The following is a 23,806-nucleotide window of genomic DNA, read 5'->3' as shown; positions in this document are numbered from 1 at the left end:
CTCAACTGTATGATTGAGATGTCTACCAAACCAATAAACGTTGCCCCCGCGCTGTGGAAACTGTGCCACCAAAAAAACAATAAAGAGACAATTTCAAAAGGGGCAACTTTTTCTAGACTTTGAATTCTGGAAATTTTTTATATATTTTTAATAAAATAATATAAATTATATCAATAACATGTTAATACTCAAAATTTCAGATTCTGTATCATGCATGCCAATATTGAATAATGCGTTTCACTTGTTATTTCATACCCTATTCAAAAAATAACTATTTGTTTAATTATTTAGCAAATACTATTATATTTTTTTAATTATTTTTAGACCCTTTAAGTTTATTAATTTCATAAATACCCCTAGAAAAAAAAAATTTAAAATTAATAAAAACACCCCCACCTCCCCGTAGTTGCCATATTGCGGCAATCATCGTCGATGGTAGCCAGAATATGTCAAAAAGGCCTACAAACGATCAGAATTGGCTAATAATTCATCGATCTGGCGTTTTCAGACCATATCCACAGTGGATCTAACCGGAAAATGTCAGATCTGGCCGTCGTTGACCGACAAGGACAGCCATATTTTTGCGACGGTCAAATTTGGCCTTTTGCGGTCGTTGACAGCCAGATCGATGCGCGTCTAATCAGATCCGAATGGTCTGCGTCGTAACGTTAGATTCCGGTGGTGGTGGTTGGAATCTAGCACTGTGTGTGGATGGGGTGTTTTTGTCATTTTACAAAAAAATTTATATATTGGGATGTTTAGTTAAATTAGCAAACCTATGGGATTTTTTTGTTAATTTTGTCATTTTACTTCGTAATAATCACCATATTCAACTATCCAAGACAGACTCATAGTATTCTATAATTTAAAATAATTGACAATTAATTATGATTGAGTAATCCATAATAAAAGAGCGGCAATGATGTTTTATGAACTTAGTCTCTCCAACATTATAAGAGTCGTGGGGGGTAATTTAGAGGCTTTTTCAGGGTACAAATTTTTAACCTACTTTACTATCATATAGTCTAAACAATAATGATGATTAACAATAAATAATAATTATTGGATTGATAATTGAGATAGCGTTGATATGGACAATGAGATGATAAGCATTAAACTCAAATGACCATAAAAAACTTTAAAAACATGTTTAGCAAATGTACAAACATATGTATAACTAATTAATGAACAGATTTAAATTCAACTTTCACCCACAATAAAGCTGTTTTTGTACGTGAAAAACGAACATTTTCCATGACACAGACCGAGTCTTTTGTAACACAGTTACACTGGTAACTAGCGATATTGACATGACAAAGTTGTCAGAATCGAATTGATCATTAATGTTGCAAATCCTAGTACTTATCCGTTTGATCAATAACATTTGAAAACTAATGACAGAAGCTTCTTCTGGTCATAAACCAAACGGAAGTGATTCCTATATATATCGCGCCGACCTCCGTTTCCGTAACAAGTCCAACTAATTCCTTGCTCACACATCTCGTTCTTACAAGTACAACAACTCAACTTTACATTGCTCTACGCTGGTTAACGGCAATATTAACCCAATATCTTTCTTTTTACTTTTCTCAAACCCATTCTTCCTCCCCAACCATTTCAAACATGCCATTTTCTACCATCCAAACAATACGATATTGGTTGTCGGAGCACCCAATCATCGTAAACTTCCGGTGGAACCACGCCCAATCATGGGGATCCACCTGGTCCTTTCTCTTTACAGCTATTGCCATCTACATAGTCGCCGCTATTTTCCTCCATCTCCTCCTCTGCCTTCTTCTCCGCCGTAACCATCGGATCCCACTCGGCCCGATCCCGGCCGTTCATAGCCTTGCTGTCTCCTTAATCTCCGTCGTTATTTTCGTCGGCATCCTCCTCTCAGCTGCAGCCGAGATTCGGGACACGCGCTGGTTCTGGCGTCGTACCAACACCACCACGTTTCAGTGGCTCCTATGCTTCCCTCTCGGGACGCGCCCCTCTGGGCGCGTCTTTTTTTGGTCCTATGTTTTTTACCTCTCACGCTTCCTCCATCTCCTCCGCACGTTCTTCAGCGTCCTCAAATACCGTAAACTGACTTTCTTTCAACTCTTTAACCAATCCATTCTTACTTTCATGTCTTTTCTTTGGCTCGAATTTTCTCAATCCTTTCAAGTCCTGGCCATATTGCTGACAACGTTATTGTACTCCGTGGTTTATGGGTACCGTTTCTGGACGGCGATTGGATTGCCTAGCGCCTGCTCTCCGTTTGTGGTGAATTGTCAAATGGTGTTGTTGGGATGCAATTTGGTTTGCCATTTCGGCGTTCTGTTCTTGCACTTGCTCAAAGGTGGATGCAATGGAATTGGTGCTTGGGGTTTCAATTCTGTGCTCAATGCTGTCATTTTGTTACTTTTCATGAATTTTTACGTGAAGATGCATTTGAAGAATAGAAAAAGTTCCCAATTGAGGACTGAAGATGATGGTTCATCCAAACATTCCTCCTCTGCTCAACACCTTAAAGTAAAGGATAGTTAATTTGTGCGCTATAACTGTTGCTTTGATTTGAAGTTGGGTGTAATTCATTGGCTGGGTTTGGCTACCAATGAATGAAAACGCCAATTTTTTTAGTTGTATTGTGTAAACTGTAAAGGCGTGATGTAATTGTAAAGCGTATATCAGAACGATGAGTCTGTTAATATTTGTCCCTTCTACCCTGTGTAATAGAGCAAGTATAATTAGGGTTTTAGCAAGGCAACATCAATGGCTTCCCAAACCAATGACTAATATCTGGGGAGTAAGGACAAGTGTTTTCTGTCTCTTTTTGCCCTTTTGTTTTGTACTCATCCTGAGATTTTTAATCGGCTTGTACCGTGTATCAAATTGTGGCGATTAAATTACACAACTCATAACTGGCTCTATTCTCTAACGAAGCTTCCAGTGAAGTTCTCATTTTCACCGTGTTGCGCATGAAAGGATATTACTACTATTACCAAATACGATTCTAGAATATTTTGTCTAATTCTTGTACACAATATTTGTCTTAATCTATAAGAAAATTGAATTACATTCATTGAAGCCAGTATTCAACTATTCCTCAACGCCAATATAACATGTGACCACTGACCAGATAAAAGTATACCTTAAGATAGCAGTTTAAAAATTCGTGGCCATTAATGCCTTCTGAAAATATTGTTGACCTAATTTTGAGACATAAAATTTGTGAATTGATTACTAATAATAGAGTTTGAGCTAATCAGTTGGTTTAAAAGAATGTGAAAAGATTTGAATTCAATTTCAACATGAAAGCAATTTCAAATCAAGATATACTATCTATATATAAGGAATTACTGAAAACGTTTTAAATTTGTTTCCCTGATAAAATAAAAGCACCAAGTCAAACTCATTTATTCATTAGTGCCGTCTTTCTTGTTCGTGTAGTTAAAACTCCCGTAGGCCAGCTGTGTTGAGGCCCATGCGTGTAGTTTAGACTCACTGGCCCAATAATAGAGTAGAGTATCATTAGTTGGCATTTGGCAACGGACTTCCGGTGGCTTTCTACCACCTACCAATAGACAGCAACTATTTAACTTTTCTCATAACTTCAACCAATCATCTTCTCCTTCAAAGCAGTTGAGTAATTATTTTACTTCGTTTCTCTGCATCCGACTACATGTGATCGCTCTTTTTCTCGTGATACTCATCATCACCGTTCCCGTTCCCTAGATTCGGATTTTCCTGTTTTATTGGTCCTGCGTAGACTTTATCCCCTTCTGAAGAGACATAGAGAAACACAAGACTTGATCTCAAAGCTAAGAACAAAAAAGTTGTCTCTTTTATTTTTTGGTAACCAAAAAACTGTCTCTCACTTTACTCAGTTCGTGTCTACTCAGATACGAGGTATAACCCTACTCTTACTTTCTTTATTGTTCATTTTTAGTTTCTTATTCTGATAATTTATATTAAAAAATTTCGTTTGTTTTTCTCGCTGTAATCTAAATTTTTTAATCGGATTTGTTATGTACGACTGTTTTGGATCATAGTTCTTCTGAAAATGTTAGAATTGGATGGGATTCTATTGATTTGTTGTTTATGTCCTCAAAAAGATTAGAATCCTTGTCACTTGATCTCTTTCATCTACTCTGCGTACAAAACAAAATTAACCAAGATGTAGATTTAATTATAAAGTTACAGAGTTATTAATCAATCGTTCAATTTTCACCTACTCCTGCTTGTTAATTGTTTTCATGTTTAGATTTTTAAGATTTGACTCAGATTTCTTTACTGCAGTATGAGTTGCTTTTATTGTGTTGCTTTTTTGGTTGAACCTTTATTAAGCTCTGCTGGTTTGTTCATGGCTGATTTGAAGGAGACATGTGGCGATAAGTCCACTGGATTCTAATTGTATTGGAGGGGTGCCATTGCTAGTTTTTATTGCAGTAGTTTTAAAATATTCACATGTAGTTGATTCAATCGAAAAAGCACCCACACCCAAAGTCTTAGGCAACCATATTATGGATCAAACGAATGAACAATTTTATGGAATAAAGCTTATTGATCCATTTTGAAGCATTCATACAAGAGGATCTGTTCTGTCTTGTACCCTTCTGGTTTCTTTAAGCGATTTCAGTTACCAATTTTAAGTGAGTATTCAACCTTGACTCAACTGAATGGTTGAGCCTTAAAACTCTACTTCTCAACCTCAACTCAATATTGGCCTTACTACTTCTGACTAGATTCAGTAATCTCTAGATTTTCCTTGAGGATGCACACCACTGATCAGCCCTGGGCAATCATCTTATTTTCTAGTTGGACGGATAACACTAATTTTTATTTTTTATTTTTATTGAAATAACTTCATGTGCTACGACATTTCTTTTTCCATTAAACTTGACTAGAATTTGCATTTTTTAATTTTTAATTGACATGGATTTGTTTTGTATATTCTTGTAATTGTTCCTTTCCAATAAAACTTATTAAGAAACTGCTCAAGTAACTTTTGAGGCACATTATTGCAGCTGTTCTTAGGAGGCAGATTTTTATAGCAGTTTCTGGCAGGAAATGGAAGATTGCAGACCTCTCAAATCTGATAATAGATTAAAGCACCGTCCTTTGACTCCAATTAGGGTTTTCAGGGGTCTCTTATGTCTATTGGTGTATATTTCTACTGCTTTTATGTTTATAGTGTATTTTGGACCCATTATTGCCTTCATGTTGCGGCTTTTCAGTGTCCATTACTGTAGGAAAGCAACATCCTTCCTCTTTGGTCTTTGGCTGGCTATGTGGCCCTTCTTGTTTGAAAAGATAAATGGAACTAAAATTGTGTTTTCTGGAGATACTGTCCCAGCAAAGGAACGTGTGTTACTTATTGCCAATCACAGAACTGAGGTTGATTGGATGTACTTGTGGAATCTTGCATTGCGAAAGGAGTGCTTGGGCTACATAAAATATATCCTTAAGAACAGCTTGATGAAACTACCTGTCTTTGGTTGGGGATTTCACATTTTGGAGTTTATTTCAGTGGAGAGGAAATGGGAAACTGATGAACCGGTGATGCACCAAATATTATCCACTTTTAAGAATCCCCAAGATCCATTGTGGCTGGCAATTTTCCCTGAAGGAACTGATTTTACGTACTGTCTTTATTTCATCTACCTTCCACTAGCATGCATGTTCCATATATAATTCCCCTGCTCCTTCCTACCAATAAACTTCTATGATTATTTAGGATTGATACTTTTTCTTCATTGACCCAATGGGTCAAGAATGGCTAACAATTACAGATTACTTCATGAAATGCATCATTTAACACAAAGTGTCTTGGAGGATTTACATCGTTGTCTTTATTTCTTTTTCTTTGGTACAGTGAAGAGAAATGCAAGACGAGTAAAAAATTTGCAGCTGAAGTTGGACTTCCCGTGCTCACTAATGTGCTGCTTCCAAAAACAAGAGGTTTTTGTGTTTGCTTGGAAACTCTGCGCGACTCCTTGGATGCAGGTTTTTTTTCTACATTAGTCTCCTCTAAATGTAGTTTCTCACTGAAAGGATTGCAATATGTAGTATATAGTTGATAAGATATCATGCATGCTCATGTGCGTACCCAAAAACACTACCAACCAAACATATGATCTTTTTCCTACATGATCATGTGGCAAAATGGCCCTTTTGCTCCAAATCATATAATAAGAGCAAAACCTTTATTGATCACCTTTGTATATATTCAAGTGTTTATGCTAATTGTATACTGTATTAACTTCACTCAAGTATTTTGGAACCTATAATGCTACTTAGGATGCCATAGGAATTTATTCTACAGCTTAGAGCTTCCTTAGCTTCTTCCATTGACTGTGCTGTGATTTAGTAGTTATAGATTTTAACTCCTGACACTTCTTCTTCAGATGGGAATTCATATATTTTATTTTTGTATGGTTCTCCTTTAGGTATACCTCTAGTATTAAGTACTAGTAACAATGCAGTCTTACCATCTCAGCACTAACAAGATGATGTCAATAAATTACAAATCCCTTTTGCATCATCGTTGGGAAGTAAGTTGCTTAGCGAAAGAAATGGAGAGCTTGCTGTGGAATAAGTGAGCAACATATTAGGGGTTGGATAACCAAGTCTCCAATGATATATAATTTTAGAACAGTGGTCGGTATAGTCATACCCTTATGTATATGTGCTGGAATGGTTAATTTATCTCTTCCCTGTTTTCTATGATGTGAAAATTTTTGTTTTGCATTTTTTTTTTTTCAATAGCTGCTTCTAAAAGTTCTGTACAGCTCTCATTTTCTCACTTTCTCACAAAACTGCAGTTTATGATGTGACTATCACATACAAGCATAATTGTCCTTCCTTCTTGGACAATGTCTTTGGTGTGGATCCTTCAGAAGTTCACATGCATGTTCGACGTATCCCTGTTAAGGAGTTACCAACATCTGACTCTGAGGTTGCTGCTTGGTTAATGGATGCATTCCATCAAAAGGACCAGTTGCTTTCAAATTTCAAAGTTGAAGGCCATTTCCCTGACGAAGGCACAGAAGCAGAACTGTCGACTTTGAAGTGTTTGGTAAATTTAATTGTAGTAATTTCCTTGACTGCCGTATTTACTTATCTAACCTTTTTTTCATCCATTTGGTGTAAAATATACGTAGGTTTAGCATGTGCTTTTCTTGCTTCTGCCACTTATTATAACATTCGTCCAAGGCCAGTCCAAGACTTGGTTAAAGAGATGTTTTATTGCAAGAAAACAAATTAAATATGTTATTATAAATGACATTGAAATTGCAGATGACAACAAAAATTATTGGTCATAAACCTGATTGCTGAATGTTTGAATCTCCTGTTGTTACTTGGATTTGAAAACTTACCTAAGAAAAATTAATCCTGTCTTTGAAGATGGCCTATATGTACTATGGTTACTAACAAAACACAGACTGGGGCTCAGTTGCAAATCTAATGTGTCTTCTGGTTGCAGGAATGGTATAGTTAATTCTTCCTACAGCAGATTGTATGATTCACCTAGAAAATCCGGTAATTAATTAAGACAAACTCTTGATGGTTATAATTTTTCTCTAGTTTTTGTTAATACCTACAACTATTTTTTTTTTCCCTATATATACCTTTCATTTACTAGAAACCCAAAAAACAATATACGTTTTTCATATTGATATTATCAAAGTTTTATATTTATGTGATCTTAACATGTGTACTAAACCGTTCTTTGAATGCACACATTAAATTGTCCTAATGTCCTACACAAATATAACACTCAACGAATTGCTAAATCTAAAGTATTTCAGTACTTCTGTAAAATCACGTCGTCTAAGATTATGAGAATGTCTGAAGTTATAGCCATTCAAAAGCATTACCACATGTGAATAGTAATGACTGCAACCATACAATCCTTTGGCCCAGAAATTCAAAAGTTCATTTATTTTTTGATAAAAGCAGGAAAAGTAATTTATGAGGTCTGGTGTGTCGGTAATGGAAGACGCAGAAGAAGGTGAGCAATTATTGCCTGTTTTAGTTAATGGGTAGGAAGATAAGGCTTTACCTGCCCATGTCTTTTTCAATACTCATTTACCTATAGGTTTTGTCATCGCTTCAACATCTTGTTTACCTTGAATCCACTTTAAAACTTACCAACTATAGGTTCCTATTGCCGACGTGCAAAGTATGTATGATGATATATATGAAAAACTGGTGCAGATCATGATAGATTTTGAATTTACTGTTCATGGACTAACCAATTTGATCCATTGTTAAAAAAGTGAGACCTAAAATGACTACGATAACAAATTATGAACTCATCAATTGTTATCTAAATATTCTAAAAAAAAACTCAATAACTGTCATCTAACTGTTTGATCAATTTGGTTAAATGAAACATTTGGTTTGGTTAAACAAAACATCTGGTTTGAATTAAAAGAGTTTGTCGTCCGTCCTTACTTGTATTAGGTTTCTTACCGTTGTTGCTTGTATTAGGTTTCTTTGCTACTATAGGTAATAAGCTATATAACTTTATTTTATTTCTTTTTTACTTTCCCAAACCAGAAGAACATTCATCAGCTCTACCTCATCATCTCATGGTTACCGATTTTGGTTCAGCATATTTGTATTTTAGCTATATAATTATGTGTTAGATACCTGCTCCAATTAATCCGCAAGGTGTAGAATGGAGCTTTGACAACCTTAAGGAACAAGTTTCAATTTGGACACTTACTAAAGAAGTATAAGGTTACCGTGTTTGAATCAATGGAAGTGGACAAATTAGGTAGAGAGGCACATGAAATAAAACGCGTTTCAGTTGTATGATATTGATAGGCATAGCAGCTGATAATTGCTACGTTTCTCCTCAGTAAAAGCGATAATAATATGGAAATGTGGTGGTTGTTTACTTAAATTTGGTTTTGGTGAACAAAGGCTGTAAAAATTATCCTTGAAATGTGTTAGTTTTTTTCGTATTAATTGGTCACCAAATCTTGTCGAACTGAAGACTTTGTGTCTAAGGAACTAGATTCGTAACATAACTAACCATGTCATTGGATTAAATATCAAATTCAACCACTTGAATGATGGGGTTCACATTCATTTTATTAAAAATTATAATTTGAAAGTGTTTTCCCGTATAAACGAAATTAAATACATTTAGTTGAGGCATAATACTATATATAAAATATTTTTATAAAATATGAATTGATTTTAAATTAAAAATAAATTTTCGCCGATAATCTTTTAGAGAGAGGAAATAGGAAAAGATTACGGGGAGTGTGATGCGTGAAATGTGAAGTGGGTAAGGAGAGTGGGAGGGTGTGCAGGGAGGTGATGTTTGCCACGTGGGAGATCATCAATCTTCACACTTGGACGACACCCTTCACTGCCTCCACTGTCTAGGGATTCAGTCTTTGTCACGTGACTTGATACTTCTTCTGCACGTGCTTCCCTATCTGTTTTTTGCTCTGAATCCTTGTTATTACCCAATCTATAACTATTAAAATCTAACTCAAAAGTATTTGAATAACAATTAAAAGACTGTAGCTTGTATGATTTTGCACATTGGAAATAGGGACTACTTTGCCCTCTGCCTTGAGATCTCGTTACTGTATAACTTTTTTTCTGCTCTTTTCGGGACTAGAGGATTTAAAGAAGGATTTATTAATTGAATTATCACCAATAATATTGATCATGCAATCCAAACCCTGAAGGAAGAAATAAATTAAGGGCATGCAGAAACAGAATCAATAATTTAGTGTATACACTTAAAGAGGACCTCATCACGTAAAAATCATAGGACAAATAATTAATATGCAAGCAAGATAGGGATTAGGGAGGGACCGCTATATAAATACCACATCATCTTCTTAATTTTAACTTCCACGATCTTTCTCAACTACAACCACTCTAACCTCCATATTTATTTCTTCTTTTCTCATTCATCTCACAACCAACAATGGCGATTAACTCCACAACTTGTCTTCTTCTACTTCTCTTCTCATTTGGTAATTAATTCAACTCCCTTCCTTTCGCATTACATCCAAATCTCCCTCCTTCTACCCTTTTATATTCTAATATGCTTTACTGGATTCTGCTTTTGATCTGTTCGCTTTGGGCAAACATAATATCTTTTAATTTGACAGTTAAAAGATCATTTTTAGAATTTTATTAGCTGTTGTAATAACAATCTGCATTGTATACAGGCATTCTAGGTTCTTCAGCTACTGTTTTTACCGTCCAGAATCAATGCAGCTTTACAATATGGCCCGCAACTTTCTGTGGCAACGGCATCGCCACTCTCGGCGACGGGGGTTTCTCATTAGCCCCTGGTGCATCAGTCCAGTTCCCTGTCCCACAAACTTGGTCCGGTCGGATATGGGCTCGAACCGGCTGCAACTTCGACTCCTCAGGCAATGGTAAATGCGTAACGGGTGATTGCGGTGGTTTGCTAAAGTGCCCAGGCGGTGGCGCTCCGCCAGTCAGCCTCGTGGAGTTCACTATCGGCAAGGACGCTAATGACAAGGACTTCTACGACGTTAGTCTTGTTGACGGTTATAACGTGGGGTTAGGCGTAAAGGCAGTTGGTGGAACCGGAGATTGTCGATATGCGGGTTGTGTTACTGATCTTAACGGTAAATGTCCGGCGGAGTTACAGGTGACAGATTCAGGTTCTGTTGTTGCATGTAAAAGCGCGTGTGCGGCGTTTAACACTCCTCAGTTTTGTTGCACCGGTGATCATGCTACGCCTCAAACATGTTCACCCACACAGTACTCGCAGTTGTTCAAGAATGCTTGTCCCACGGCTTATAGTTATGCTTATGATGATGCTACTAGTACTTTTACTTGTTCTGGGTCTGATTATTTGATCACTTTTTGTCCCAGTTAGATGAATTTACTTACAAGATCTAATGTTATGTTATGTACTTATGATGCATACACTATTTTGATTTCTGGGGTTTTGGTGATTGGTTTACTGATAATTAATTACTCTTAAAAATGATAAGGAAGTTCGATTTCTGTTTGCGTTTGGTTGATTTAGTGTGATGGGAAATTAATTAATATGAAAGCATTCCTTTCACTCTTTAGTCTCATGTTATTGGAGAAGAAGACGATTTTGGGGTGTTGATGCTGGGGTTGTTGAATTGCCTTGGACTAACAAAAAGAAAACATATACCTATCCAAGTGTATAATTTAGGATTAAGGTCCAACATAATTTGAATTATTAGATTTGGCATAAATGCTCCGTTTATTATGTATTATTTTGGTAGCATTAATGCTTCTCTTTTAAGCCCCTAACCTATCACACATTAGACACTCATGCATAGACAATTATTTTGAAAACAACAAATCATGTTATTAAATTGATGAAAACATTATATATATATTAATTGGTGAGCGGATAGACTTATACATTTCTGAAATTATTGGATTATTTTGGGTAATTAATTTAAACAGAAAGGATTGGGTAAGGGTGTATGTGTTGATAGATTTGAGGAAGGCAACATTTCAGCAGTGCGCTGTGGTTAGGTCAATTGAAACATCATTATCTTAATTACATAACTAACTTAAAACTGCAAAAGTCATGTGCATTTCTTGCATTCACATTCATGTATGTATGTTTGACACAAACAATCAAGTTAGCTTATCCGATTCTTAATTGCAAAGCAAAAGCAAGTTCACGTCTTGCATGTAATCAATAATATATAACCAAGCTTCTTCAGTAGAGAGGAGGCCAGTGATTTGGAGTTTGGACAACACAGTATGTTTAACATTCTTAGCATTCTACAACAGCACGACCTTAATGAAAACTTGAGCAAGCTTCACCAAAACAAATTGATTTTGATTTAATTGCCTAGCTTGATTGACAATTTGAGACACCACATTTCAATTTTCAACTAGATCTAGCAAGATATAGGATTGGTTCACAAGATTGATAATTCTATACGAGATGCAATTTTCCAAAGTGGCTGACTAAAAAATTGCATCTAACAAAGAGCTCAACATATGGATTTTATTTTGCAACTGACTTTTGGATTTCTATGAACCATACGGATTGTGCTAATATCCCATATTCTGCATAAAACGGTACACCAGTTATGGATAATAATAATAATGCCTCCAGATAAAAACGTACGAAAGAGTGTTACTAAATACTAACAAATAAAACCTTCACTGCCTCCACTGTCTAGGGATTCAGTCTTTGTCACGTGACTTGATACTTCTTCTGCACGTGCTTCCCTATCTGTTTTTTGCTCTGAATCCTTGTTATTACCCAATCTATAACTTTTAAAATCTAACTCAAAGTACTTGAATAACAATTAAAAGACTGTAGCTTGTATGATTTTGCACATGGAGATAGGGACTTTGCCCTCTGCCTTGGGATCTCGTTACTGTATAACTTTTTTTCTGCTCTTTTCGGGACTAGAGGATTTAAAGAAGGATTTATTAATTGAATTATCACCAATAATATTGATCATGCAATCCAAACCCTGAAGGTAGAAATAAATTAAGGGCATGCAGAAACAGAATCAATAATTTAGTGTATACACTTAAAGAGGACCTCATCACGTAAAAATCATAGGACAAATAATTAATATGCAAGCAAGATAGGGATTAGGGAGGGACCGCTATATAAATACCACATCATCTTCTTAATTTTAACTTCCACGATCTTTCTCAACTACAACCACTCTAACCTCCATATTTATTTCTTCTTTTCTCATTCATCTCACAACCAACAATGGCGATTAACTCCACAACTTGTCTTCTTCTACTTCTCTTCTCATTTGGTAATTAATTCAACTCCCTTCCTTTCGCATTACATCCAAATCTCCACCTTCTACCCTTTTATATTCTAATATGCTTTACTGGATTCTGCTTTTGATTTGTTCGCTTTGGGCAAACATAATATCTTTTGATTTGACAGTTAAAAGATCATTTTTAGAATTTTATTAGCTTTTGTAATAACAATCTGCATTGTATACAGGCATTCTAGGTTCTTCAGCTACTGTTTTTACCGTCCAGAATCAATGCAGCTTTACAATATGGCCCGGAACTTTCTGTGGCAACGGCATCGCCACTCTCGGCGACGGGGGTTTCTCATTAGCCCCTGGTGGATCAGTCCAGTTCCCCGTCCCACAAACTTGGTCCGGTCGGATATGGGCTCGAACCGGCTGCAACTTCGACTCCTCAGGCAATGGTAAATGCGTAACGGGTGATTGCGGTGGTTTGCTAAAGTGCCCAGGCGGTGGCGCTCCGCCAGTCAGCCTCGTGGAATTCACTATCGGCAAGGACGCTAATGACAAGGACTTCTACGACGTTAGTCTTGTTGACGGTTATAACGTGGGGTTAGGCGTAAAGGCAGTTGGTGGAACCGGAGATTGTCGATATGCGGGTTGTGTTACTGATCTAAACGGTAAATGTCCGGCGGAGTTACAGGTGACAGATTCAGGTTCTGTTGTTGCATGTAAAAGCGCGTGTGCGGCGTTTAACACTCCTCAGTTTTGTTGCACCGGTGATCATGCTACGCCTCAAACATGTTCGCCCACACAGTACTCACAGTTGTTCAAGAATGCTTGTCCCACGGCTTATAGTTATGCTTATGATGATGCTAGTAGTACGTTTACTTGTTCTGGGTCTGATTATTTGATCACTTTTTGTCCCAGTTAGATGAATTTACTTACAAGATCTAATGTTATGTTATGTACTTATGATGCATACACTATTTTGATTTCTGGGGTTTTGGTGATTGGTTTACCTATAATTAATTACTCCTAAAAATGATAAGGAAGTTCGATTTCTGTTTGCGTTTGGTTGATTTAGTGTGATGGGAAATTAATTAATATGAAAGCATTCCTTTCACTCTTTAGTCTCATGTTATTGGAGAAGAAGACGATTTTGGGGTGTTGATGCTGGGGTTGTTGAATTGCCTTGGACTAACAAAAAGAAAACATATACCTATCCAAGTGTATAATTTAGGATTAAGGTCCAACATAATTTGAATTATTAGATTTGGCATAAATGCTCCGTTTATTATGTATTATTTTGGTAGCATTAATGCTTCTCTTTTAAGCCCCTATCACACATTAGACACTCATGCATAGACAATTATTTTGAAAACAACAAATCATGTTATTAAATTGATGAAAACATTATATATATATTAATTGGTGAGCGGATAGACTTATACATTTCTGAAATTATTGGATTATTTTGGGTAATTAATTTAAACAGAAAGGATTGGGTAAGGGTGTATGTGTTGATAGATTTGAGGAAGGCAACATTTCAGCAGTGCGCTGTGGTTAGGTCAATTGAAACATCATTATCTTAATTACATAACTAACTTAAAACTGCAAAAGTCATGTGCATTTCTTGCATTCACATTCATGTATGTATGTTTGACACAAACAATCAAGTTAGCTTATCCGATTCTTAATTGCAAAGCAAAAGCAAGTTCACGTCTTGCATGTAATCAATAATATATAACCAAGCTTGTTCAGTAGAAAGGAGGCCAGTGATTTGGAGTTTGGACAACACAGTATGTTTAGCATTCTCAGCATTCTACAACAGCACGACCTTAATGAAAACTTGAGCAAGCTTCACCAAAACAAATTGATTTTGATTTAATTGCCTAGCTTGATTGACAATTTGAGACACCACATTTCAATTTTCAACTAGATCTAGCAAGATATAGGATTGGTTCACAAGATTGATAATTCTATACGAGATGCAATTTTCCAAAGTGGCTGACTAAAAAATTGCATCTAACAAAGAGCTCAACATATGGATTTTATTTTGCAACTGACTTTTGGATTTCTATGAACCATACGGAGAGTGCTAATATCCCATAGTCTGCATAAAACGGTACACCAGTTATGGATAATAATAATAATGCCTCCAGATAAAAACGTACGAAAGAGTGTTACTAAATACTAACAAATAAAAACATGAACCAATTTCTTCTCTTTAAAGGCCTTTGGCCAAATCTTAACTCACTCTGGAGAAATAACTCACCTTTTTTTTTTTTTTTTCTCTTTTCCCTCTCTCTCTCTCTCTCTCTCTCTACAAGGGGCTTTCATCTTCGAAAGCATAATCTCACCCAATTTCTTAAATGACTTTTGGGCCCAACCACAACGAAAACCTACATCTAAGGCATTAAATGCCACCTTTTCCTACAATTAAACCCTAGAAAAATTACAAGCCAAATTATAGAAAAAAAGGGGGTAAATACTAAATCGGGCTACTTTTTACAACCATCCGAAGAACTATTTTTAAACATAAAACAAACCGACCAAACAAGGATAGTCTAACTCTAATATCACCAGATCCAGTGCACTGACCCTCTCCGTCCTCTTTACTGCTGAAGAGAGTCTGGTCTGAGCAGTCGAGCGATGCTCCACAAGCTGAATTGTATGACTCACATGCCGAATGGCATACCCGAAGCCTGTTGTCTCCATCACTGTCACACTTCTGGATAGAGATCTGGGTATTCAGAGACAACATATTAGTTGTCAGATCTAAAAGACATTATAAAATTCAGATAGCCAAAATGTCATCCATGTCTGTTACATGATAAAGAGAACAGTCTCTATTGCAAAACAAAATGCTTGAACAGAAAGTTGAAGAAAGCCTTAGTCCCTTAAAACAAGCCAAATAATTTAAATTCTTATTCTAAAGCTTTATAACCCAAAATCTTAAGAGTTTCCCGCATTAGATACCCATTCATAGGTCCTCCAGTGGCTGATGTACTAGAGACTAAACCATAAAAGGCTGAAAATAAAATACAATATGAAAGTATTCTCAGTTTTCTAAGTTACGAAAGATATGAAATGGATTGTTGGGTATAATGCCTATGAGAATATCAAATGGAGTTCTTTCATTCGTGGAGGGTATTGGAAAAAGAAAGAAACAGTGAAGTGAAAACAAATTATTTGCAAATCAAAAGATTTAAAATTTTGATGACAGAAAAAGGATGGGGAGACATGAAAACTCCTAGTAATAATACGAAACAAGAGAAAGGTCACTTACCCAGCAGGCTAGTCGCTTGGCAGCCTCATCACAGTTGCTGGTCACAAAAAGATTGAATAACTTCTGAGCCCCACCACCAGGGAACAAACGGTGGTAGTTGGGCGTCACAACAACTTCTTCCAGTTGTTGAAGTATACTTGGTTCACTGGGTGCACAGTGTTGCCCAAGGGCATCTTTCTGCAGCACATTTTTGCAAACAGAAAGACTAGAGATGAGCTTGGAACTGTTCTGACAAGTGTATCCTGCATAGTCAGAGCAACGAAATTCGCAAACTCCATTATCACAGACACCTCCATGGAGGCTACATTGTTCGTCACAGACAGCTGCAGATCACCCAAAAGCACCATGTTATTATATAATTGATATGACAAAAGGCAAACTGCGCTAATTTATTGTGCACAAACACAGTTGGACCACTGCTTAAGTTGGCTTACTAGTTGACAAATAGAATAACTTTCTAAAAAGGATATTTTCATTACCAGTAGAGCAGTCAATGCCAGTGTGCCCATTTTCACATTCACAGACCCCACTTGAAAGGCACTTGCCATGTCCATTACAATTGCCAGGGCAGGATCCTGCAAAAAGGAATAGTCTTCAGTTGAATCACAAAAATGATAACAGATAAAGAATGTATTACAGAAAAGGATATAAGGGCTCACGTTTACTACAATCATGACCATGAAACCCTAGAAAGCAGTGGCATTGTCCATCGACGCAATCTCCATTGAAATTACAAGAATCGGGGCATTGCCCAGAAATAGAAATTGGACCCGTGCTACAGAGTTCATGGTAGGCTGGGCAAATCAGTTCACCTACAGGTTCAAAACTTGACGGTTTAATAACTTAATTTTACTCGAGGGAAATCAGTAGATAGATCAGCATTGTTACCGTTGAAACCAGGAAACTGAACAGGTCCACCAGCTTCAGGACACACTTTCCAACTACCATCCACAGCAACCTAAAAAGAAAATGATCTGTGTATTATATTGCCAATGACATTGCAGCAAAGATAGTTAACAGATTTTAAGTTAAAAAATTATCCTTGCTCTATTTACCATTCTATATGAAAGGCAAAATTGGGAATTGCTTGGCCAACAATGTAGAAGATTTTGCAATGTGAAGATAATTGCAGGTTTATGAAAGCAATTGCATTTTATATATAGAAATCTGTTACTTTATCACAAAAGTCAGGAAGTAGTCATATTTGCCATAGGCTGCAAAGCCTGCTGTAATTCAACCCATGCACACTGATGAAGCATTTTATGAGAACAACATCCAAACAATAGCACCAAACTGTACCTCTAATGAGTTATTTACACATCTGTGCTGATAACAACCATTTCCTTGTGTCATAGAACCCCGTACAAACCCAGTACGTACTAATGATGAGGCCATACACCTACATATTGACGAAGAGAAACTTAGGTATTGTTGTGCAAACTTAATAATTGATTAATAAAATTTGTTAATAAATTCAAAGCACATGATCTCACCTGGAATTACTCCCTCGCACTTCACCCAACATTCTGTCAGGTGCCCTTGCACTGTTAGTGTCTGTACATGATCCATCAGAATAGGCTACAAAATATGTGCAATAATCAGCTAATGAGGACTGACCACCTGCAACAACCACAAAAATATGTTAACACCAAGGGCAAAATCAACTCACGAAAAGAGATCTGTATGCTGTAAATTATTGCATCTGTCTTATTTTATATCTATATTCTTGAACATTTATGCATATAAGATGTGTAAGAAACAGAGACAACATATTAAAACAATATACTGATTACGATCAAATGCTGAGCAGGGCAGCAAGAAATGAATTCTCAATATCCATCATAGAATCATCAAGAGACTGCATAATGAACAGACCGCTGTTGTTGTAGAAGTTGTGACCCTTTCTATCAATTACATATATATATTTTTTCAAATTCCATGCTATAAATAACAGTATTTAAGCAGCATAAACATGTTAGAATGTACAGTTATTTAACAAACATAAAAATGCCAAAAATACATATCGGAGACAAATTTATAAAAAAATAAAAATTAAATTGAATGCAGAAGAACACACCTTTGTTAGCCTGCGGAAAATAGCGAGCCCATTGAGGCAGGTCACCACTATAATTTAAAATTGGGCAATAACCCTCTGCCTCCCTGTTATATGTACATCCAGATAACTGGGTTGTATTGCAATGGTATGCACCCTTCCAGAAGTTGCAAGAGGAGGTAACAAAGTCAGTTCCTTGGTTACGACCCCAGTCGAGACGGTCTGCCATGCTATAATTAGCCTGGTACCAGCCACTATCTTCCAATAAAGCCAGTGTCATTTTTGACACCACTGATCTTGTGTCCACTGAACCTGTCATAATCTCATTCATCAGCAGCCTCTTCTCCCAGTGAGATCCTGAAGGCAGGAAACAAACACTAGTTACTAAATTGTTAGGTGTGCCTGCAAACTTAATGCACACACCATATAATTTCTGTGAGCAACAACAGTTGCAAATCTAGTAGCATACAATTTATTTCCTGTGGTGAAAGCATCTTGCATCACATAACCAAGCAAATCATATAAACACCATAACATGTCTACACCATAACATGTCTTGCTAATCAGTTTCAAGGTGATATCACCTCATGTTCATTAAAATGTTCAACAGCTATACATCTATTGACAGTTGAAATTGATTAAGCACAGCTAGGAACAGAGAACAGAAAGGAAAATAATAACAGAAAAATGAAAAAAATAAAAACCTGATGTTCCACGCCCTCCTCCATCTTCTAACTCTAAACCAGTGAAATTTTCAGAGAATGCCTGCCAATATAACACTCATCAATAGGTTGTTGATTTACAGAAGTTTAGAGCCATAACATTATACAAAGAATATTCTCAATGTATGCTTCTCAGAAGAAAGAGATATAACACTGGCTTTATGGAGTGAGAATTACCCCGTAATGATAACGTGAATGCATGATAACATGAGGAAGCACCACACGTGTCACCACCCGCCCTAGCTTTTCATCCATAACTTGTTGAGTAACCTGCAAAAGGAGGTGACAAACATAAGGAGGTTTAAAATTAAATTTAGAAGAAAAACGAGCAAGGTCCAAATTTATTTCATAAATGCATAAATAAATTAATCAGTATATTTGTGTACCAAGGCCGAGAAAACAAAGAAGAAGGGTAATTTTAAAGGCAGCACAAAACAATAAAGATTCCATCAGGCTTCAGTTTAAGGACACATTTGAATATTTTAAATTCAGTTTGGCTAAAAGCAAATATACATCACTAGAACACTGGAGCTGCAAACATTTAACAGTTTACTTTAGAAATTTTTCATCATAGATGATTTGTTAACTCCTGCTATGTATTTTAATTCATAGGAAACTGACAACATTACATCTCCAGAAATATGGTTATGAATTGTTGCAAAGCCACAAGACTTGTTTATATTAATAACCAATACATGCACATTTCTTTGTCATCATCTCTAGGTGGCTAATAGAGTAAATGCCACAATATTACCTGACCACGCCTTCTTTTCCTCTCATCCCTAAAATGGGAAAAGGCATGGGGATCAAAGCCAAGAACATGCATAACCTGGAGAAGAACCAGTATGCTGATCAGTGCAAATAGTATTTTTAATATTTCCAAATTTCATTAAATTTGAAAACCAACTGACCTCATGGATGAGAGTAGCTGAAAGCAAAGTCTCTGCTTCAGCAGTCAAATGGCGAGGAGCAACATTCACATGTCCTTCAAAGGAAAGGCACCATAGTTTTGATTTCAGAATTCTATTGTACACATAAGCAAGATATAGCTATAAAAGGAAGAATAACCATCAAATGGTTACCAGCAATTGCACGGCCCCATTGATCACGCTCACATGCCACTGCCCATGCGAGAGTATTCCCAGTGGTAGGTCTTGTCGTCACCAGAAGAACCAAGTCTGCATTAGCGACACCCTCTGGATATAAATTTAAAAACAGAATGGCCACCGGTGAGTTCTCAAATGTATACATATGAAGAAGGCCATAAGCCCAGAAAGTTAACAAGACCAACACTCTCAAAATCAACACAACTGCAGCACAATACCTTCAACATATTCATGTGGAAGTTGTACACCTCCATCTTGTCCACATGCAGAATATCCACTTAACCGCAAGTTCCCTTTTACGGGCTCAACTGCTAAGGCTCTCCTGAACCAATCTGCTGTCTGCCCTAAAGCCTTCATTAAATTGCTTCTAAAAGTTAATGTTTTTGTTTCATCATAAACTCTCTGGCAAGAGCACAACAACAGTTGGAAGCATGAAAAACATAAAAATTAAAACCTTGCGAAGACGATGCCTTTTGTCCTCCCCAGATATATCATCCAAAGTGCAGTTATACCAGCAGTCACCATAGATTGGAGGATCAGCATGAGGATTGCAAGATGGAATACCAGGAAGAGTATTAACAGGAGGCTCCCCAAGCTGATGAAAGAAAGAAAGCAAACCCAACATTAGTTAGAGTATGGCCCATGTAGAAACCAACAGTTACCAAGTTACTAACAAGCCAACCTTCACTATATCACCAACTTCTCGACAATCTCTATCAGGTGAGTGACCAACAGCATCGTAATTCAAATATATTCTAATAGGCTGCTTTACATCCTTCTGTTGTTCATGCAAATCAGAAATCTGGAGCAATGCCCTTCCTTTACGACGAAGTTTTGATCTACCAGACTCCTTATAAACTTGTGGGGTGATCGAGTACACCTTGCGACCAGGTCGCTTCCTTTGTTCAAGTATCTGGTCATGGATACATGAATGTGATACGATGTTCTCACTTCCCCGTTCTGGATCTTTCCATCGCACTTGGCGTTCTTGGGATTTAGCATATGTAGATTCAAACCATAACAATATCACTAAAATCTGAAACAAAAAAGAAAAAGAATATATGTTCTGAAAAAGCAAGAGAATTAAAACGAATTTCTGTTAGGCAGCACGAACAACAAACCCCAAACTAATTTGCCAAGAAAACACAGCAGATCTATTAAAGTAAGATGAAAAACAAGTTATCACCAGAAAAAAAAAAATATATATATATATATATCAAATTTAGTAACTTTGTCAGCTTACTGAACAAGCACATAATAAGACTAATGGTTTCAGGCTTGACCCAAAGAACAAATCAGATTACTACCCTTTTAGTTAAACCCCAAATTATAGCTTTAAAAAATCAAAACCAGCTAAAATTTCAAAAGAATGCGACAATTTCTGCCACAAAATTATCTCCTAAACTGCTAAACGAAAAAGGAAAACTGGGTTACCGAAACAACAGCTTTCCGAGTCACACTTGGTTTCAAAATTAACCCAAAATTTATTATTTCCTGAATCTGACAATTGCTCGAGAGTGAAACTCTCACAAAATAAATCTCAAATCTCTTTTACCTTCCCCAAAGTTCCAAAACCCTAAATGCCGAAGAAAGTAAAATTGAACAGCTAACTAAGCTTACCTCGAAAAGAACGGCAGCAAATCGAAGCTTACTATCAAATCTGCGTACAATACATGGACAACACCGAATAATTAACTCCATGAAATGGCGAGAATGGTAGCTCCAACACTCTGAATTCCATCAAATCGCCGGCGATTTTTCGATCGGCTTGAACACCAAAAAAAATCGCAGGCTATCCCATTTGTATCGCTTAATATGAAAATCAAAAAAATTAAATTAAATAAACCCAACAACCTAGTTTCAATCTGTACAAGTGATTCTCAATTGGAAAAGGACAATAAACATAATCGAACAAGAATTAGTAAAAATAAAAGGTCTGGAATCGTGAGAAACTTGTTGAAAATTGAATGTCTTATAAAGTAACTTAAACCCAAAGTATTTTGAGTGTTTCCAATTTCTGCTGTTTCAGAAATTATAAACAGTTACAGTAAACAAAGGAGATAGGTGACAGAAATCAAATAGATGAGCTGGTGGGGTGGGGTGGGTAGAGATGATTTTTTTATTATTATTATTTATTTATTGGGTTTTATAATAACGATAATTTATTCCCGGACAATGATTTGAAATATCAAGACATAGCTTATTAAATACCCTCTTCGTTTACTAAAATTTCAAAAAGACCAAACACTGAATTTGTGTATAATTCAAAACAAACGTTGATCAAGAATAACATTATTTTAATTACATTTCATAACAATGCGAAAAATATTAATTTAAATACCAATCACATGTTTCTGAAATGATATCCTATGGTTGGAAAATATGAAAATACCTTTTAAATGGACCATTTAATTAAAGTCCATGAGAAACACTCATATCTATTTATTCAATAAAATGACGTAATGCATTGAAAAAGGCAAATTGTACAAATTATTATAAATGGTAATAAATTTTTTTGTCAGTTTTGTACATCATTCAATCTCAAACTAAATAGTTAGATTTGAATTTATTATTACTATTTTTTTTTTAAAACACATAATAAATTTAAAATGGATGATTTTTGAAATTGTTACTTTGGAGGATCTACTTGCATGTAAGATTTATCAACAACTTGACAAGAATAGGATACTCTTACTAATCAATGTTTTAAAAAATAAATTATTGAATTATGAAGATATATTGAAAACATTTGAGAACTACTTTGAATTATTGAATGGTTTGACAAGAATTTTTTAATATATTATTCAAAAGATCTTGAGTTTGAGTGAGAAAAAAATGGTAAGATTTGTTTGTTGTAATAAATAAGAAGGAATGAAATAAAAAGCATCCAATGCGGTGATTTCAGTCATCGTTTTAAATTAAAAGCCCGCTGTGTGAGAACACGAATTATCCAGTTCCAGTGCATGAGAGGCAGGCAATAAATAAGTAAATAAGTATCACATGCCGTACGAGTGGTAGCTTTTAATAAATTTTGAAAAAACAAATATAAAAATTGGTTGGTCCACTTTTTCAGCAGCACTGATGTCAAGTTTATAAGACAACTAGCCAATTCGTATGGACCCATCGTTCTTTTATTTTATATTACGTCTTTCCTTATCCTCAAATATTAAAAAAGTTATTAGCATAATCTCCAGGTCCTTCCTGTTGGGGTTGGGGTTGGGGTTGAAGTACTGGAATTTGGGTAAGCAAGTTATGTGAAATAATAAATTAGGATTAAGAGAGTTGGTGAGGTTTGGTATTTAGATGACCTAGCCCATAAGCTAAACTTCGACGTTTTATCGATATTTTCAATTTCTTAATAACTGTATTTGTTTACCAATGTTAGTTAGAATACAGATCATCTGAAACAAAGATTTACGCGTTTGTTTAACTGCATGATTAACCTAATTAATACTGCACTAATATTCTAGTCTTAAAACCCCACCTACCCAAGGCCAAGTCTTACCGGACTCAGGCCCCCACCACCATAAATGCTTTTGAATATGCATTCCTGCTGACTATTCATCTGCATCTGATAATTAATTAAATCGAATTGGTATTATTATGACAAATGAAATTTGATCTACATATCAATTATATTAGGGAGAACAACTTATACATACCCAAGATTTATCATAACGATAAATTGGTACCCAAAAAGTTTTGAAATGATAAATAGGTACTTTCCGTCATGTTCTGTTAGTGATTTCTGTTTATTAATAGTGAAAAGACTAAAATGTCCTTAAAAGTTTGAATTTTAGTTTTTTATAAATTTAAAAATTTTAAAAAACCCCCTAAGTTTACAAATTTCACTAAATACCCCAATATATAAAAGTTTTATAAAATAACAAAAACAGCCCCCACCGGCA

The 23,806-nt window shown here is 35.9% G+C and overlaps 5 protein-coding genes across 7 annotated transcripts; 4 read left to right on the top strand and 1 right to left on the bottom strand.

Moving 5' to 3' along the window:
• Positions 1-1,548: 1,548 nt before the first annotated feature.
• On the top strand, positions 1,549-2,718 carry LOC116110686 (elongation of fatty acids protein 3-like). Its single transcript, XM_031396910.1, has one exon. The coding sequence runs from the start codon at positions 1,624-1,626 to the stop codon at positions 2,530-2,532; it is 909 nt and encodes a 302-aa protein (XP_031252770.1). The 5' UTR covers positions 1,549-1,623; the 3' UTR covers positions 2,533-2,718.
• Positions 2,719-3,587: 869 nt separating this feature from the next.
• On the top strand, positions 3,588-7,971 carry LOC116110619 (probable 1-acyl-sn-glycerol-3-phosphate acyltransferase 4). 3 transcript variants are annotated; one of them, XM_031396841.1, is made up of 5 exons: positions 3,588-3,894; positions 5,013-5,627; positions 5,861-5,991; positions 6,810-7,063; positions 7,948-7,971. In XM_031396841.1, exons 2-5 carry the CDS (start codon positions 5,056-5,058, stop codon positions 7,954-7,956), a joined length of 966 nt encoding a protein of 321 aa, XP_031252701.1. In that variant the 5' UTR covers positions 3,588-3,894; positions 5,013-5,055; the 3' UTR covers positions 7,957-7,971. The 3 variants fall into 3 exon arrangements, with proteins under 3 accessions (XP_031252701.1, XP_031252700.1, XP_031252699.1); XM_031396840.1 differs by lacking the exon at positions 7,948-7,971 and adding an exon at positions 7,472-7,590; XM_031396839.1 differs by lacking the exon at positions 7,948-7,971 and having other exon boundaries at positions 6,810-7,324.
• Positions 7,972-9,877: 1,906 nt separating this feature from the next.
• LOC116110620 (pathogenesis-related thaumatin-like protein 3.5) lies at positions 9,878-10,942 on the top strand. Its single transcript, XM_031396843.1, has 2 exons — positions 9,878-9,995; positions 10,194-10,942. The coding sequence occupies exons 1-2, from the start codon at positions 9,947-9,949 to the stop codon at positions 10,874-10,876; spliced, it is 732 nt and encodes a 243-aa protein (XP_031252703.1). The 5' UTR covers positions 9,878-9,946; the 3' UTR covers positions 10,877-10,942.
• A 1,719-nt stretch (positions 10,943-12,661) lies between these two features.
• Positions 12,662-13,725, top strand: LOC116110660 (pathogenesis-related thaumatin-like protein 3.5). Its single transcript, XM_031396881.1, has 2 exons — positions 12,662-12,779; positions 12,977-13,725. The coding sequence occupies exons 1-2, from the start codon at positions 12,731-12,733 to the stop codon at positions 13,657-13,659; spliced, it is 732 nt and encodes a 243-aa protein (XP_031252741.1). The 5' UTR covers positions 12,662-12,730; the 3' UTR covers positions 13,660-13,725.
• A 1,149-nt stretch (positions 13,726-14,874) lies between these two features.
• On the bottom strand, positions 14,875-21,996 carry LOC116110659 (leishmanolysin-like peptidase). Its single transcript, XM_031396880.1, has 17 exons — positions 21,519-21,996; positions 20,581-20,934; positions 20,353-20,493; positions 20,117-20,249; positions 19,875-19,988; positions 19,704-19,777; positions 19,547-19,621; positions 18,970-19,062; positions 18,775-18,835; positions 18,095-18,427; positions 17,511-17,637; positions 17,317-17,416; positions 16,906-16,975; positions 16,677-16,829; positions 16,497-16,592; positions 16,018-16,340; positions 14,875-15,471 (listed from the first exon to the last, which is right to left on the bottom strand). The coding sequence occupies exons 1-17, from the start codon at positions 21,597-21,599 to the stop codon at positions 15,220-15,222; spliced, it is 2,580 nt and encodes an 859-aa protein (XP_031252740.1). The 5' UTR covers positions 21,600-21,996; the 3' UTR covers positions 14,875-15,219.
• Positions 21,997-23,806: the final 1,810 nt, after the last annotated feature.

The sequence above is a fragment of the Pistacia vera genome, unplaced genomic scaffold, assembly GCF_008641045.1.
Source record: "Pistacia vera cultivar Batoury unplaced genomic scaffold, PisVer_v2 Contig609, whole genome shotgun sequence".
NCBI lineage: Eukaryota > Viridiplantae > Streptophyta > Magnoliopsida > Sapindales > Anacardiaceae > Pistacia > Pistacia vera.
Note: the sequence above shows the minus strand (reverse complement) of the source record. Positions and strands in the feature narration are given on the sequence as shown.